Genomic DNA, 17,703 nt, shown 5'->3' with positions numbered 1-17,703 from the left:
GAGAGACAGTCATCAAACAATCAGTGTGCTACCACTCTTTCTTCAAACAGTGCTTCGCTCTGGCTGCACCGTATAAGGGAAAACAAGTGCAATCAGAGCACAGTGCTGTTTGAAGAGAACAGCCTGATGTTAAAGCACTAATAGTTACTGTATGTGTCCAGTTCTTTCTGCAGACATACTACATTTTCTGATGACATCTGAGATCACAGCATGTTCTGTCCAGGGGGTTATGGCAAAGTGCACTCACAGCTGCCATGTTAGCTTACTTTACCATAGAGCTTTAACATTACTGCACTCTAACCCCTCAACAGCTTGCTTGTATATCAAAACACACTGCTGGCACATAGCGCTCAAGATACATGCATACTCCTGAGCCTACTTCAGTATACCCTTATGGAAAGGGACCATATTTCAATCAAGGAGACCAAAATAAAGAACCAAATTTAATAATAAAAGTATTGAGTAATGTAAGTTTAATTTCAACTGAGCACTATCTGCAGAGGCCCCCTCTATATTTATATTTTCTTAAAGGGATATAAAACCCCTTTTTTTCTTTCTTTCATCATTCAGATAGAGCATACAATTTAAAATAACTTTTCAATGTATTTCTATTATCACATTTTCTTTGTTTTCTTGTTATCCTTTGTTGAAAAGAAGGGATGTAAGTTCAGTAGTGTCTGCAGCATTAAATGGCAGCAGTTTTGCAACAATGTTATACATTAGCAAGAGCACTAGATGGCAGCACTATTTCCTGTCAAGTAGTGCTTCAGATATGTGCACGCTACCTACCTAGTTATCTCTTCAACAAAGAATAACATGACTACAAAGCAAATTTGATAATGTAAGTAAATTGAAAATTTTTTAACATTGTATTCACATTCGCCTAAATTACGAGTTTTGCACTAAACAGAGTGCGAAAATAATGCCAAAATATTTGCGTTATTGCACTCTCCAAAGCGCTGCCATTACAAGTTACTCAAAAGCCTCCTTGTGCTGTGTGTTATGGTGCGTTAAGCTCCATACCTCACAAAAGCCGAGGGCTGATTTGACGTGCTTGTGCATGCTTTCCCCCATAGACATCAATGGGGAGAAAGTGTTAGAAAAAAAATAACACCTGAAGTGCGGAATGGCGATTGCTATAACGCAACCCCATTGATATCCATGGGGGAGAGAAAGTTAAGTTTAAACCTAACACCCTAACATAAACCCCTAGTCTAAACACCCCTAATCCAACGCCCCGACATCGCTGACACTAAATTAAGTGCCGCTCCCCGACATCGCCGCCACTAATTTTTTTTATTAATCCCTAATCCTCCGGCCTCCCACATCGCCGCCACTAAATAAACCTATTAACCCCTAAACCTCTGGTCCCCCACATTGCAAAAGACTAAATTAAACTATTAACCTCTAAACCTAACACCCCCCTAACTTTAAATTAAAATTACAATATAACTATATTTAAATAAATAAAAACTTACCTGTGAAATAAAAATAAACATAAACCTAACATTAAACTATAAATTAACCTAACATTACTATTCTAATAAAATTAAAAATAAATACCAATTAAAAATCCTAAATTACACATTAAAAAAAAACTAATCCTACAAAAAATTAAAAAAAAATCTAACATTACAAAAAAAAATACTAAAATTACGAAAAATAAAAAAACACTAAGATTACAAAAAATAAACAAAATTATCAAAAATAAAAACAATTACACCTAATCTAATAGCCCTAAAAAAAATAAAAAGCCCCCCAAAATAAAAACACCCCCTAGCCTACAATAAACTACCAATAGCCCTTAAAAGGGCCTTTTGTAGGGCATTGCCCTATGGTAAACAGCTCTTTTACCTGTAAAAATGCCCCTTATGGGGCAATGGGTAGCTTAGGGTTTTTTTTTAGAGTTAGGCTTTTTATTTTCGGGGGTTGGTTGGGTGGTGAGTTTTACTGTTGGGGGGACTTTGTATTTTTTCCAGGTAAAAGAGCTGTTTAACTTAGGGCAATGCCCTACAAAAGGCCCTTTAAGGGCTATTGATAGTTTATTTTAGGCTATAAATATTTTTTTTTATTTTTATTTTTTAGGGCTATTAGATTAGGTGTAATTGTTTTTATTTTTGATCATTTCGTTTATTATTTTTTGTAATATTAGTGGTTTTTATTTTTTCATAATTTTAGTGTTTAATTTTTTTTGTAATGTTAGATTTTTGTAATTTTTTTCGTAGGATTATTTTATTTTTTAATTTGTAATTTAGGATTTTTAATTGGTAGTTTTTTTTATTTGATTAGAATAGTAAGTCTAGGTTAATTTATAGTTAAATGTTAGGTTTATTTTAAGATAGTTATATTGTAATTTTAATTTAAAGTTGGGGGGGTGTTAGGTTTAGGGGTTAATAGTTTAATTTAGTGTTTTGTGATGTGGGGGGGGGCGGGAGGTTTAGGGGTTAATAGGTTTATTTAGTGGCGGCGATGTGGGGGGCCAGAGGTTTAGGGGTTAATAGGTTTATTTAGTGGCGACGATGTCGGGGAGCGGTGGTTTAGGGGTTATTAACTTTATTATAGTGTTGGCGATGTTAGTGAGTGGCATTTTAGGAGTTACTATATTTAAATAGTGTTGGTGATGTGGGTGGGCAGCAGATTAGGGGTTAATAAATGTATTTAATAGGCGCGATGTGGGTGGGCGGCAGATTAGGGGTTAATAAATTTTAAATAGTGTTTGTGATGCGGGAGGACGGCGGTTTAGGGGTTAATATGTAGTTTATGGGTGTTAGTGTACTTCATAACATTTTAATTATGAGTTTTTTAAACATTTTTGTTTTGCAAAATCCATAACTACTGGTCTCAGATGGCGGTATGGATCGTGTCGGTATAGGCTGTGACACAAGCATTTTAGCCAGACCGCACAACCTGTAATACGGCACTATGAAAATCCTGCACTCAAATGTCATTTTTTTTGAGTGCAGAATGGACGTTCCATTACAGGCTAAAATGCTTGTGGTATAGCTATACCGATACGACTCGTAATATGTGTTCCTAGCTATTCCAGCGTAATGGCCAATTTTTTAGCGTTAAAAGCAATAACGCAAAACTCGTAATCTAGGTGTATTTGAATAATGAAAGAAAAAAATTGGGTTTCATGTCCCTTTAAAATTAGCCTTGAATGATACCACATTTTTGTTTGGCTGCATTTTTATAGCACATTAATCCTACACTGTAGTAAATGGTTTGTCACTGGTTATTTTTCCCACCCAGTGTTACCTTCTAATTGGTGAATGACCTGATACAGTGAGTGAACAACCCTCAGGGTTGGCGTGTTTTGTCTATCTTTGTAGCGCTACAAAAACAATTACACAGATGACCCAGTTGCCCTTTAAAGCTTATTGAGTAGGTGTTGTCCTGCTAATTTCTATCAGCTTATAGGCAAGCTTGATTTTATTGCTGAATGCTTCTACTGAATTTGTCTATGCTTTTTTTTTAAGCAGTATCTTGTTAAGTTTGAGGTTGATATTCCATAAAGTAAACCTGATTGTGGCGCACAAGAGATACTTATTCACCTTACACACGGACACAATGCCAAGAATGAATAACCCACTCAGATACAACATGGTTTTACTAACTAATCTGGTAACACATTACATTTCCTGGAAACCGGGTTTCTGAAAGGAAAACGGTAGCAATATTTTGTGGATTAGATTAGTAAGAGAATACATTTTTTTCTGAGACAGTGTGTTTTGTTTATTTTAGTTGCCATCCACCAGATGTGGTTGTGTGGCCACAACATGTTCAACAAGCCAGCGAGCTATCAAGAATGTGCTATGAACACAATGTCCCACTCATCCCTTTTGGTACCGGAACCGGATTAGAAGGAGGAGTCAGTGCAATAAAGGTACAAATACACAACGTATACTCTCGGCCTATAGCAATGTGTAATTCTGGTATTTTAGGTTAGTACATGGTTCTATATACTATATCTTTATGTAAACATTTATAGAATTAAAGACAATGCTAGATTGTGGGTTCCAACCAGGCAGGTTGAAATATTAATTCTGGTCACTTCCTGAATCAGTAGTAACTGTGACATTAAAAGGACACACAAGTCAAAATTAAACTTTCATGATTCAGATAGAGAATGCAATTTTAAACAACGTTCCAATTTACTTCCATTAACACAATGTGCAGTCTTTTTATATTTACACTGTTTGAGTCATCAGTTCCTACTGAGCATGTGCAAGAATTCACGAAATATACGTATATGCATTTGTGATTGGCTGATGGCTGTCACATGATACAGGGGGTGTTTCAATTTGCCAGAAACATTTTTACTACTACTTTGAAGTTCAGAATAAGGGGCATATTTATCAAGCTCCGTATGGAGCTTGAGGCCCCTTGTTTCACTTGTTAACACTTATAAAATATTTTTATCAGAAAGCGTATAAATGAATGTAATACTTTATGTTGTATTTAGTTCAACTTTTTTTAACCCTTAGTGGCATGGCTCGCTGGAAACAGAAGTATTGAAGCAGCGATCTAAAGACCGCTGTTCCATAACTTGTCCACCTGCTCTGAGGTGGCGGACAGAAATCAACCAGATCGAATACAATCGGGTTGATTGAGACCCCCTGCTAGCGGCCGATTGCACGCAAATCTGCAGGGGGTGGTATTGCACAAGCAGTTCACAAGAACTGCTGGTGCAATGATAAATGCCGACAGCGTATGCTGTCGGCATTTATCGATGTGCAGCGGTCATGATATGCTATATCGGATCATGTCCACTCGCACCATAGTAAATAGGCCCCCATGTGCTAATGCATTGTCTTTTTATCAGGCATTTGTTGTTTATGCAAATTTACTTTATATAATGGTCCTTTAAGATATAATCAATCTCATTACCTACAGTGTTGGAGATCATTAGTGAGTATGTGTATTCAATTAACATTAATATGAATTTGTTTAGATAGTCATCTTATATATAAACAACAAATGGCTAAATTACGAGTTTTGCATTATGAGTGAAAAAGCAGCGTTATGGCTCTTTTTCACTACCGCTGGTATTACGAGTTTTGCAGGTATATATGTACCGCACACTTTTTTGGCCGTAACGCAACGTAACTACCACAGCTTTCAAAGGGACTTCCACAGCACCGGTATTACAAGTTTGTCTGTCCGGCCAAAAAGTGAGCGGTACAGCCTATACCGTCAAAATCCGTACCGTAAGCTGAAAGTCAGTAGTTATGGCTTTTATGTTACAAAGCTGTAACATAAAACTCATAACTAAAGTGCTAAAAAGTACACTAACACCCATAAACTACCTATTAACCCCTAAACCGAGGCCCTCCCGCATCGCGAACACTAAAATTTAATTATTAACCCCTAATCTGCCGCCACTATAATAAACATATTAACCCCTAAACCGCCGCACTCCCGCATAGCAAACACTAGTTAAATCTTATTAACCCCTAATCTGCTGTCCCTAACATCGCAGCAACCTACATTACTGTTATTAACCCCTAATCTGCTGCCCCCAAAATCGCCGCCACTATACTAAAGTCATTAACCCCTAAACCTAACCCTAAGTCTAACCCTAACCCTAACACCCACTAACTTTAACATAATTTAAATCTGAATAAAAATTACAATTAATACCTAAATAATTCCTATTTAAAACTAAATACTTACCTATAAAATAAACCCTAAGCTAGCTACAATATAACTAATAGTTACATTGTAGCTATCTTAGGTTTTATTTTAATTTTACAGGTAAGTTTGTATTTATTTTAACTAGGTAGACTAGTTAGTAAATAGTTATTAACTATTTACTAGCTACCTAGTTAAAATAAATACAAAGTTACCTGTAAAATAAAACCTAACCTGAGTTACACTAAAACCTAACCTTACACTAAAATTAAATACATTAAATTAATTAAATACAATTAACTAAATTACAAAAAAATAAACACTAAATTACACCAAAAAAAATAAATTACACAATAAAAAAGAAATTATCAAATATTTAAACTAATTACACCTAATCTAATAACCCTATCAAAATAAAAAAGTCCCCCCAAAATAAAAAACCCCTAGCCTAAACTAAACTGCCAATAGCCCTTAAAAGGGCCTTTTGAGGGGCATTGTCCCAAAGAAATCAGCTCTTTTACCTGTAAAAAAAATACAAACAACCCCCCAACAGTAAAACCCACCACCCACACAACCAAACCCCCCAAATAAAATCCTATCTAAAAAACCTAAGCTCCACATTGCCCTGAAAAGGGCATTTGGATGGGCATTGCCCTTAAAAGGGCATTTAGCTCTTTTTCAGCCCAAACCCTAAGCTAAAAATAAAACCCACCCAATAAACCCTTAAAAAAAAACTAACACTAACCCCCGAAGATCCACTTACAGTTTTTGAAGACCGGGCATCCATCCTCAACGAAGCCGGGAGAAGTCTTCATCCAAGCGGCAAGAAGTCCTCGACGAAGCCGGGAGAAGTCTTCATCCAAGCGGCAAGAAGTGGTCCTCCAGACGGGCAGAAGTCTTCATCCAGGCAGCATCTTCTACCTTTATCCTTTCGACGCAGAGCGGCTCCATCTTCAAGACATCCGGTGCGGAGCATCCTCTTCTTCCGACGGCTCTTCAAGAATGAAGGTTCCTTTAAGGGACGTCATCAAAGATGGCGTCCCTTGAATTCCGATTGGCTGATAGAATTCTATCAGCCAATCGGAATTAAAGGTGAAAAATTCCTATTGGCTGATGCAATCAGCCAATAGGATTGAGCCCGCATTCTATTGGCTGATTGGAACAGCCAATAGAACGCAAGCTCAATACTATTGGCTGATTGGATCAGCCAATAGGATTGAAGCTCAATCCTATTGGCTGATTGCATCAGCCAATAGGAATTTTTCACCTTTAATTCAGATTGGCTGATAGAATTCTATCAGTCAATCAGAATTCAAGGGACGCCATCTTGGATGACGTTACTTAAAGGAACCTTCATTCTTGAAGAGCCGTCGGAAGAAGAGGATGCTCCGCGCCGGATGTCTTGAAGACGGAGCCACTGAAGATGAAGATAGAAGATGCCGTCTGGATAAAGACTTCTGCCCGTCTGGAGGACCACTTCTTGCCGCTTGGATGAAGACTTCTCCTGGCTTCGTAGAGGACTTCTTGCCGCTTGGGTGAAGAATTCTCCCAGCTTCGTTGAGGATGGATTCTGGAGCAAAGAAGGGAAAGAATACACTTGAAAGCACTCACAGGTCACTTATTGTGTGATATCAATATGGAGAGATCAAAAAATGAAATCCAAGATTTAGAGGAGACATAAACTTAACTATAATTAAAATTTAACTTTTATTGGGGTTCGAAAATAAAATAGGAAAAAACTTTAAAAACACACTTATGTACCGATTGTAGTCTATTTGGCTTATCGTGTCACTGTATAGAATACCTAGAATTATTCTGCAAATACCCCTATGAATAGTTAGGGTTGCAGTTAATTAACCCACTTGTGTGCCGCTATTCGTTGCTGTCAGTGTGTAGTATATTTATATATACCTTAGATAGAGTATGACCGTTTTCGGATAAGTTAAGTATATTACCAATTTGTAACCATCTACAGAAAAAGAGCAGTTTTTGAGTATAATCTTTCTTCGCTCAGTTCTCTGAGAGGTTGGTTATATCTCTATTCCCACATATGTATGTGTTTCAGTCTGAGTATTTAGTAATGATACAGTGTCTCGAATCCACTGTTATGTAATAATAATTCACAAAACTTTTTGTTTATTAGCATGTGCTGATGTCACACCCACAAGCATATCAGGAGTTAATTATGTCTTTGTTGCCACACGTTCACGTATTTCAGTCAAATTATTAAGTAAAGATACAGTGTCTCAAATACACTGTTAAATACTATTAATTCACAAGACTGTTTGTGTATTAACGTGTGCTGGTGTCACACTTTCATGCATATCACGATCTCAATATTTCTTATCTGCTCTGTTATGTATCAAAAATTCAGCAGAGTGTTTGTGCATTAGAGTATGCCGATATTTGCTGCTTTCAGTATGAACTTATCTATATCTCAATTTAAACAAAGTACTTTGTCATTAAATTGGGTATGTTGCCAGCTTAGACCATCCCTAAATTATAACAAGGCAGTTTATAAGTATAATAATATTTGTTCAGTTGTCTGAGAGGTTAACTGTGTCTCAGTTTTTACTCGCATATACAAATTTCAATCAGAAATGTTTAATAATAATCACAGTGACTCGTGTCCTGTTATGTAGTGGTGATTCACACGACTGTTTGTGAAATAGCGTGTGCTGATATCAGCTGCTTTATCAATGTCATAGATTTATATATATCTCGATTTGGGCAGAGCCGATCACCATTCAGTTAGATATACTAGCAGTTATGACCGTATGTAGATCTAAAATGGCCGGTACTGAGTATAATACTTATTTACCTGCTTGTCTATTTCACAAACAGTCGTGTGAATCACCACTACATAACAGGACACGAGTCACTGTGATTATTATTAAACATTTCTGATTGAAATTTGTATATGCGAGTAAAAACTGAGACACAGTTAACCTCTCAGACAACTGAACAAATATTATTATACTTATAAACTGCCTTGTTGGTAATATACTTAACTTATCCGAAAACGGTCATACTCTATCTAAGGTATATATAAATATACTACACACTGACAGCAACGAATAGCGGCACACAAGTGGGTTAATTAACTGCAACCCTAACTATTCATAGGGGTATTTGCAGAATAATTCTAGGTATTCTATACAGTGACACGATAAGCCAAATAGACTACAATCGGTACATAAGTGTGTTTTTAAAGTTTTTTCCTATTTTATTTTCGAACCCCAATAAAAGTTAAATTTTAATTATAGTTAAGTTTATGTCTCCTCTAAATCTTGGATTTCATTTTTTGATCTCTCCATATTGATATCACACAATAAGTGACCTGTGAGTGCTTTCAAGTGTATTCTTTCCCTTCTTTGCTCCAGAATTTAATATTATACACATAGCACCAAATCTAGCCATTCAGTTGGCTGAGAACACAAAAGGCCTTACAAATTGGCCAGACATCAAAATAAATCAGGTCCTATATATATCTGTAGTGCCATTGGTAACCTTTTTTCACAAACTCGTTGAGGATGGATGTCCGGTCTTCAAAAACTGTAAGTGGATCTTCGGGGGTTAGTGTTTTTTTTAAGGGTTTATTGGGTGGGTTTTATTTTTAGCTTAGGGTTTGGGCTGAAAAAGAGCTAAATGCCCTTTTAAGTGTAATGCCCATCCAAATGCCCTTTTCAGGGCAATGGGGAGCTTAAGTTTTTTTAGATAGGATTTTATTTTGGGGTTTGGTTGTGTGGGTGGTGGGTTTTACTGTTGGGGGTTTGTTTTTTTTACAGGTAAAAGAGTTGATTTCTTTGGGGCAATGCCCCGCAAAAGGCCCTTTTAAGGGCTATTGGCAGTTTAGTTTAGGCTAGGGTTTTTTTTATTTTGGGGGGGGCTTTTTTATTTTGATAGGGCTATTAGATTAGGTGTAATTAGTTTAAATATTTGATCATTTCTTTTTTATTTTATGTAATTTAGTGTTTATTTTTTTGTAATTTAATTAATTGTATTTAATTAATGTAATTTATTTAATTTTAGTGTAATGTTAGGTGTTAGTGTAACTCAGGTTAGGTTTTATTTTACAGGCAACGTTGTATTTATTTTAACTAGGTAGCTAGTAAATAGTTAATGACTATTTACTAACTAGTCTACCTAGTTAAAATAAATACAAACTTAGCTGTGAAATAAAAATAAAACCTAAGATAGCTACAATGTAACTATTAGTTATATTGTAGCTAGCTTAGGGTTTATTTTATACGTAAGTATTTAGTTTTAAATAGGAATTATTTAGGTATTAATTGTAATTTTTATTTAGATTTATTTTAATTATGTTAAAGTTAGGGGGTGTTAGGGGTAGGGTTACGTTAGAGTTAGGGTTAGACTTAGGGTTAGATTTAGGGGTTAATAACTTTAGTATAGTGGCGGCGACTTTGGGGGCGGCAGATTAGGGGTTAATAAGTGTAGGTAGGTGTCGGCGGTGTCGGGGGCGGCAGATTAGGGGTTAATAAGTGTAATGTATGTGGGGCGACATTGGGGGCAGCATATTTGGGGTTAATAAGTGTAGGTAGGTGGCGGCGATGTTGGGGGCAGCAGATTAGGGGTTAATAAGTGTAATGTAGGTGTCGGCGATGTCGGGGGCGGCAGATTATGGGTGTTTAGACTTGGGGTTTATGTTAGGGTGTTAGGTGTAAGCATAAATTTTCTTTCCCCATAGGAATCAATGGGGCAGCGTTACAGAGCTTTACGCTCCATTATTGCAGTTGTTAGGCTTTTTTTTAGCCAGCTCTCCCCATTGATGTCTATGGGGAAATCGTGCACAAGCACGTAAAACCAGCTCAAAGTAGCGCTGGTATTTGAGTGCGGTATGGAGCTCAATTTTGCTCAACGCTGACATATCGCCTGCTAACCTGTAATAGCAGCGCTATAGGGAGGTGAGCGGTGGCAGTAACTTGCAAGTTAGCACCGAGCTGCTCATAACGCAAAACTCGTAATCTAGCCATAAGTTCTTTATGGCAAAATAAAAATCAGTGTACAAAGATATTTGTAACATTCAACACTGTATCTTTGTTAGCAAACTTTTGCAGGCTTTTGATATTGAAAAAACACACCTTGCTTTGGCTGTTCAGAATTCGCACTAAGGGGAAATCGTTTATAGCATTAGCCTATACACACTCCTGGTCTCTGGGAAAGTGATAAAGCACAGTTTGTAGACAGAAACTGCAAGAATTTGAGGCAAAAGCAATAATATACATTGCAGTGTTTTTTTACTAGGCGTGTTTATCATCTCCCTTTTAAAGTAACAGACTGTCTTTAGTGTATATTTGGAAAAGTCTTTATAAAAAAATATTATTGTCTGTTTTCCGCTGCTAATTGCACTAGTTTGGCTACCAGAATCTCCATGAAGACATGTTCTTCTTTATTGGTAGGAAGAATAATATATTTTATTTTATGGTAGGGTGGAGTCTGCTTCAATATGACACGAATGGACAAGATCCTGAATTTAAACGCTGAAGACTTTTCCGTTACAGTTGAACCTGGAGTCACACGTAAAGCTCTAAATAGTTATCTGAGAGACAGCGGACTCTGGTTTCCAGTTGGTAAGAACATCCCCATGTTCTCTCAGATCAGCTTCTAAGGACCAATTATTATATTTGCCTTTGCAAAATGAAGATGCTAAGGTCTAATATTTTCATTTTAATCCTGTTAATCCAGACCCAGGTGCTGATGCCTCAATCTGTGGTATGGCAGCCACTAGCGCCTCAGGCACCAATGCAGTGCGCTATGGCACAATGAGAGACAATGTCATAAACCTGGAAGTGGTACTGCCTGATGGAAGGATACTGGACACAGCTGGGAAGGATCGAGTGTTCAGGTAAATTTCACGACATTTTAAAAAGTCATAATTCACAAAAAACTGTATAATGTATATAAAAAAGCACCATCTAAACATATTACAATATGGTTGCAGGAAAAGTTACAGTAAAAATGTTTAAATTCTAATGAAAACTAACAGACAATGGCACATGAAATTCAACGATAAATTGCTCACTCACTGATAAGGATATCTCCTCCAACTAATGGACAGGAGCATAAAAACAAAAATTGGTTTAGTAAGTTCTGGAAGCATCTTAAAGGGATACTGAACCCATTTTTTTTCTTTCATGATTCAGATAGAGCATGCAATTTTAAGCAACTTTCTAATTTATTCCTATTATCAATTTTTCTTTGTTCTCTTGCTATCTTTATTTGAAAAGGCAGGAATGAAAGCTTTGGAGCCGGCCTATTTTTTGTTCAGTACCCTGGATAGGGCTTGCTGATTGGTGCCTGCATTTAGCCATCCAATCAGCAAGCGCATTCCAGGTTCTCAAACTAAAATGGGCCAGATCCAAAGCTTTTATTCCTGCTTTTTCAAATAAAGATAGCAAGAGAACGAAGACAAATTGATAATAGAAGTAAATTAGAAAGCTGCTAAAAATTGCATGCTCTATTCGAATCATGAAAGAAAAAATGTGGGTTTAGTATCCCTTTAAATACATTTTAAAATATTATTTTTTAGAAGCAAGAAAAAAAGACTTGCTTGGGTTCATATAAGCAACGGGCCAGATTACAAGTGGCATGCTAACGGATTTTTATCACTTGCGTGCTAACTGCATTCAAAGTTATCTTTTAACGCTGGCTGGTTAGTGAGTGTATTACAAGTTAAATGTAAAAAGTTAGCGCACAAGGGAAACCCGATGCACAATTACTTAAAGACTTCGGATATTGTGACTGAGCTAACGCATTTGCCCCATAGACTTCAATGGAGTGCACTCCTAATACTTATTGCTCATGCACTAACCTGACAAAGCATTAGACCAACTGCGCTATGTATATACTGTATATATATATATATATATATATATATATGTGATTATCTTTTGTAAACTATATATCTATAAACCTAAATATCTATATGAATATATACTGGTGTATATATATATATATATATATATATATACTGTATATATAAATACATTATTACAAATACAAATATAAAATATTTATATTCATAACATTGTAAAACACATTACAATATTAAAAAAATGTTTAAAAGGTATTTGAGTGGAAACAACTCAAATGTATGTGTGTGTCTGTGTATATGTGTCTAAATACGTGTTTGTGTGTGTGTATATATATATATATATATATATATATATATATATATATATATGCATGTATACAGTATTTGTGTGTTTATGTGTGTGTATATACAGTGGATATAAAAAGTCTACACACCCCTGTTAAAATGTCAGGTTTCTGTGATGTAAAAAAAATGAGACAAAGATAAATCATTTCAGAACTTTTTCCACCTTTAATGTGACCTATAAACTGTACAACTAAATTGAAAAACAAACTGAAATCTTTTAGGTAAAGGGAAATAAAACTAAAAAACTAAAATAATATGGTTGCATAAGTGTTCAGAATTAAGCAATCACATTAAAAATCATGTTAAATAGGAGTCAGTACACACCTGTCATCATTTAAAGTGCCTCTGATTAACCCCAAATAAAGTTTAGCTGTTCTAGTAGGTCTTTCCTGACATTTTGTTAGTCGCATCCTACAGCAAAAGCCATGGTCCGCAGAGAGCGTCTAAAGCATTGAAGGGATCTCATTGTTAAAAGGTATCAGTCAGGAGAAGGGTACAAAAGAATTTCCAAGGCATTAGTGTCAGGGTTTTTACCTGTTTTGTTTGCCATGTGCTGCTGGCAGCCATTTTACTCACCTCTCTTGCAGTCTATGGTGCATTGTGGGGGATGCTGCTCATTTCCTGCACTTCCTTTTATGGCCAGACTGGTGTGCATCATCCATGTGAGACAGGATGCAGTCTGAGAATTGTGATGTCATCACTTATTATTTAAAGGGCCACTGTTCAGTATGCTTTGCCTTTGCGTTGTCTCAGACCTGTTTGTGAGAGCTCCTGTATATTACCTGGCTGTCTGACGTCCCTCCTGGTTCCTGATCCCTGGCTTGTTCCTGACTCTGCTGTTTTCCTTGTTCCTGATTCTGGCTCGTATGACTACTCGCTTTGGCTCCTGACTCGGCTCGTCTGACTACCAGCTCTGTTTTTTTATTCCTGGATTGTTATTTGACTTGTGGACTTTTTATTATTTTTTGCTATTAATAAAGGTGTGATTATTTTTGCACTTCTCGTCTCAGTCTGATTCCTGGCACCCTGACATTACGCAAAGGCCATGAATCCTGATGGTGCTGATAATCCACCTTTACCTACCATAATTTCCAGGATGGATGAACAGGATCACCGCTTGGATCAATTTGCACTAGCCCTGCAAACCCTGCTGACTCGCACTGCACATTTGGACCAAAATGTCCCGCAAGTTATGGCTGCTCCTGTTTCTGCTGCTGCACCTAGTCCTACCAGGAGCATGTCCGGTTCTGCACCTCTACCTCAGCGATATGGAGGCGATCCTAATCAGTGCAGAGGGTTTTTGAACCAGGTGGGCATTTACTTTGAGATGTTACCTCAGGCGTTTCCCTCTGACAGAGCTAAGGTGGGATTTCTCATCTCGTTACTCTCTGACACAGCTCTTGCCTGGGCTAATCCCTTGTGGGAGACTAATAAACCTTTGATTTCAAATTACCCTGAATTTGTGGCCTCCTTTCGAAGGGTATTTGATGTTCTGGCTCGCTCCTCCTCTGCTGCTAAACGACTCATGTCCATTCAGCAAGGTACAAGATCTGTTGCTCAGCATGCCATTGAGTTCCGTACACTTGCCACAGAGGTAGGTTGGAACAATGAAGCCCTTGTTGCCGCCTTCTTTCATGTCTCATGGTATTCCAGTTTTGGAGGAGCATCTCCGGCAACTCCGTTCCACGTGGGTGCAGATTCAGGATTGCCTTCATCGTTCTATGCAGCGCCAAAAGTTCCAGGCTGATCGTAGGCGTCTGCCCGCACCTTCCTACCAGGTTGGTGAGAAAGTTTGGCTGTCCCTCCGCAACTTGAACCTTCATGTGCCTTCCAATAAATTGGCTCCCCGTTATGTTGGTCCTTTTCGAATACTCCGATGGGTCAATCCTGTGGCTTACGCTCTTGACCTTCCTCCTGCAATGCGCATCTCCAATGTTTTTCATGTCTCCCTCTTGAAACCATTGGTTTGTAATCGGTTTACCACTGTGTTGCCTCCTCCCCGTCCTATCTTTGTTGACAACCATGGGGAGTATGAGGTCAGCAGCATTATTGACTCTTGTATGTCCAGGGGCCGTGTACAGTATTTGGTTCACTGGAGGGGCTATGGTCCGGAGGAGCGTTCATGGGTTCCCTCTTCTGATGTTCATGCTCCCGCCCTCCTCCGTGCCTTCCATGCCGTTTCCCCAATAAGCCTTTTGTCCTCCCGCGGGGGAGGGGTCGTTGAGAGGAGGGTACTGTCAGGGTTTTTACCTGTTTTGTTTGCCATGTGCTGCTGGCAGCCATTTTACTCACCTCTCTTGCAGACTATGGTGCATTGTGGGGGATGCTGCTCATTTCCTGCACTTCCTTTTATGGCCAGACTGGTGTGCATCATCCATGTGAGACAGGATGCAGTCTCAGAATTGTGATGTCATCACTTATTATTTAAAGGGCCTCTGTTCAGTATGCTTTGCCTTTGCGTTTTCTCAGACCTGTTTGTGAGAGCTACTGTATATTACCTGGCTGTCTGACGTCCCTCCTGGTTCCTGATCCCTGGCTTGTTCCTAACTCTGCTGTTTTCCTTGTTCCTGATTCCGGCTCGTCTGACTACTCGCTTTGGCTCCTGACTCGGCTCGTCTGACTACCAGCTCTGGTTTTTGATTCCTGGATTGTTATTTGACTTGTGGACTTTTTATTATTTTTTGCTATTAATAAAGGTGTGATTATTTTTGCACTTCTCGCTTCAGTCTGATTCCTGGCACCCTGAAAATTAGATATACCATGGAACACAGTGAAGACAGTCATCCTCAAGTGAAGAAAATATGGTGCAACAGTGACATTACCAAGAACTGGATGTCCCTCCAAAATTGATGAAAAGAAGAGAAGAAAACTGGTCTGGGAGGCTGCCAAGAGGCCTACAGCAACATTAAAGGAGCTGCAGGAATATCTGGCAAGTACTGGCTGTGTGGTACATGTGACAACAATCGCCCATATTCTTCATATGTCTGGGCTATGGGGTAGAGTGGCAAGAAGGAAGCCTTTTCTTACAAAAAAAAAAACATCCAAGCCCGGCTAAATTTTGCAAAAACACATCTGAAGTTTCCCAAAAGCATGTTGCTAAAGGTGTTCTGGTCTGATGAAATCAAAGTTTAACTTTTTGGCCATAATTCCAAAAGATATGTTTGGCACAAAAACAACACTGCATATCACCAAAAGAACACCATACCCACAGTGAAGCATGGTGGTGGCAGCATCATGCTTTGGGGCTGTTTTTCTTCAGCTGGAACTGGGGCATTAGTCAAGGTAGAGGGAATAATGAACAGTTCCAAATACCAGACAATATTGGTACAAAACCTTCTGGCTTCTGCTAGAAAGCTGAACATGAAGAGGAACTTCATCTTTTAGCATGACAAAGACCCAAAGCATACATCCAAATCAACAAATGAATGGCTTCACCAGAAGAAGATTAAAGTTTTGGGATGGCCCAGCCAGAGCCCAGACCTGAATCCAATTCAAAATCTGTGGGGTGATCTGAAGAGGGCTGTGCACAGGAGATGCCCTCGCATTCTGACAGATTTACAGTGTTTTTTTAAAGAAGTGGGCAAATCTTGCCAAGTCAAGATGTGCTATGCTGAAAAACTCATACCCAAAAAGACTGAGTGCTGTAATAAAATCAAAAGGTGTTTCAATAAAGTATTAGTTTAAGGGTGTTCACACTTATGCAACCATATTATTTTTTATTTTATTTTTTATTTCCCTTTACCTAAAAGATTTCAGTTTGTTTTTCAATTGAGTTGTACAGTTTATAGGTCACATTAAAGGTGGAAAAAGTTCTGAAATGATTTATCTTTGTCAAATTTTTTACATCACAGAAACCTGACATTTTAACAGGGGTGTGTAGACTTTTTATATCCACTGTGTATATATATATATATATATATATATATATAAATAATGTGTGTGTATACATGTGTACATATGAATGTATAATATATATATATATATATATATATATATATATACATACACATATTTAGACATATATGTATACATAATAGCCCTTCCCAGTCAAATACCTTGTCATATACCATATCCCTTTTATCACTTATAAAATATTTTATTAATATTTATATAAAATATTTTTATCAGAAAGTGTATAAATAAATGTAATAATTATTGTTGTGATTGGTTCAACTTGTTTTAACCCTTAGGGGCATGGCTCGCCGGAAACAGAAGTTATGAAGCAGCGTTCTAAAGACCGCTGCTCCATAACTTGTCCGCCTGCTCTGAGGCGGCAGACAGAAATTAACCCGATCGAATACGATTGGCTTAATAGACACCCCCTGCTAGCGGCCGATTGACTGCGAATCTCCAGGGGGTGGCATTTTTGTGAACTGCTTGTGCAATGCTGGTGCAATGATAAATGGCGACAGTGTATGCTATCGGCATTTATTGATGTGCAGCGGACATGATACGCTACATTGTATCATGTCTGCTTGCACATTGATAAATATACCCCTTATACTTTATGCGAGATCTTCAGGCGCTTATCCAGTGAGTGCAAATTTTGTTTGCACTTGTGCATCCTGCACTAACAATAGCTCGCCACTTGTAATCTAGCCCCAAAATTTTTAAACCATAATATCTGCAATGACATTGTATGACATTAAACATAACCTACATTTAAACAGTCTTTGGGCTCCCAAAAATATATATAAAAGAACCTACAATACCCTCTAGTGGTCAATATGTATATTAAAATCACCACTCAACAATTGTAGTGCTCAGTAATAAACCATGAGAATAAGTTAAAGGGACACTCAATCAAAATAAAACTATTATTATTCAGATAGAGCATGCCATTTTTAACAACTTTCCAATTTACTTCTATTAACAAAATGTGCACAGTC

General features: G+C 37.6%; 1 protein-coding gene across 2 annotated transcripts in view; it reads left to right on the top strand.

Annotated features, from left to right (window-relative positions):
• Positions 1 to 17,703, top strand: part of LDHD (lactate dehydrogenase D) — an 85,591-nt gene that overhangs the window by 7,324 nt on the left and 60,564 nt on the right. For both annotated transcript variants that reach the window (XM_053702925.1, XM_053702933.1), the window contains 3 exons: positions 3,745 to 3,886; positions 11,084 to 11,225; positions 11,341 to 11,500. In XM_053702925.1, coding sequence (XP_053558900.1) covers positions 3,745 to 3,886; positions 11,084 to 11,225; positions 11,341 to 11,500 — 444 coding nt within the window. The remainder of the gene's footprint in view (positions 1 to 3,744; positions 3,887 to 11,083; positions 11,226 to 11,340; positions 11,501 to 17,703) is intronic.

This window comes from Bombina bombina, chromosome 1 (assembly GCF_027579735.1).
Source record: "Bombina bombina isolate aBomBom1 chromosome 1, aBomBom1.pri, whole genome shotgun sequence".
Lineage (NCBI taxonomy): Eukaryota > Metazoa > Chordata > Amphibia > Anura > Bombinatoridae > Bombina > Bombina bombina.
The sequence above is the reverse complement of the archived record's forward strand: the minus strand, read 5'-3'. Positions and strand labels throughout refer to the sequence as shown.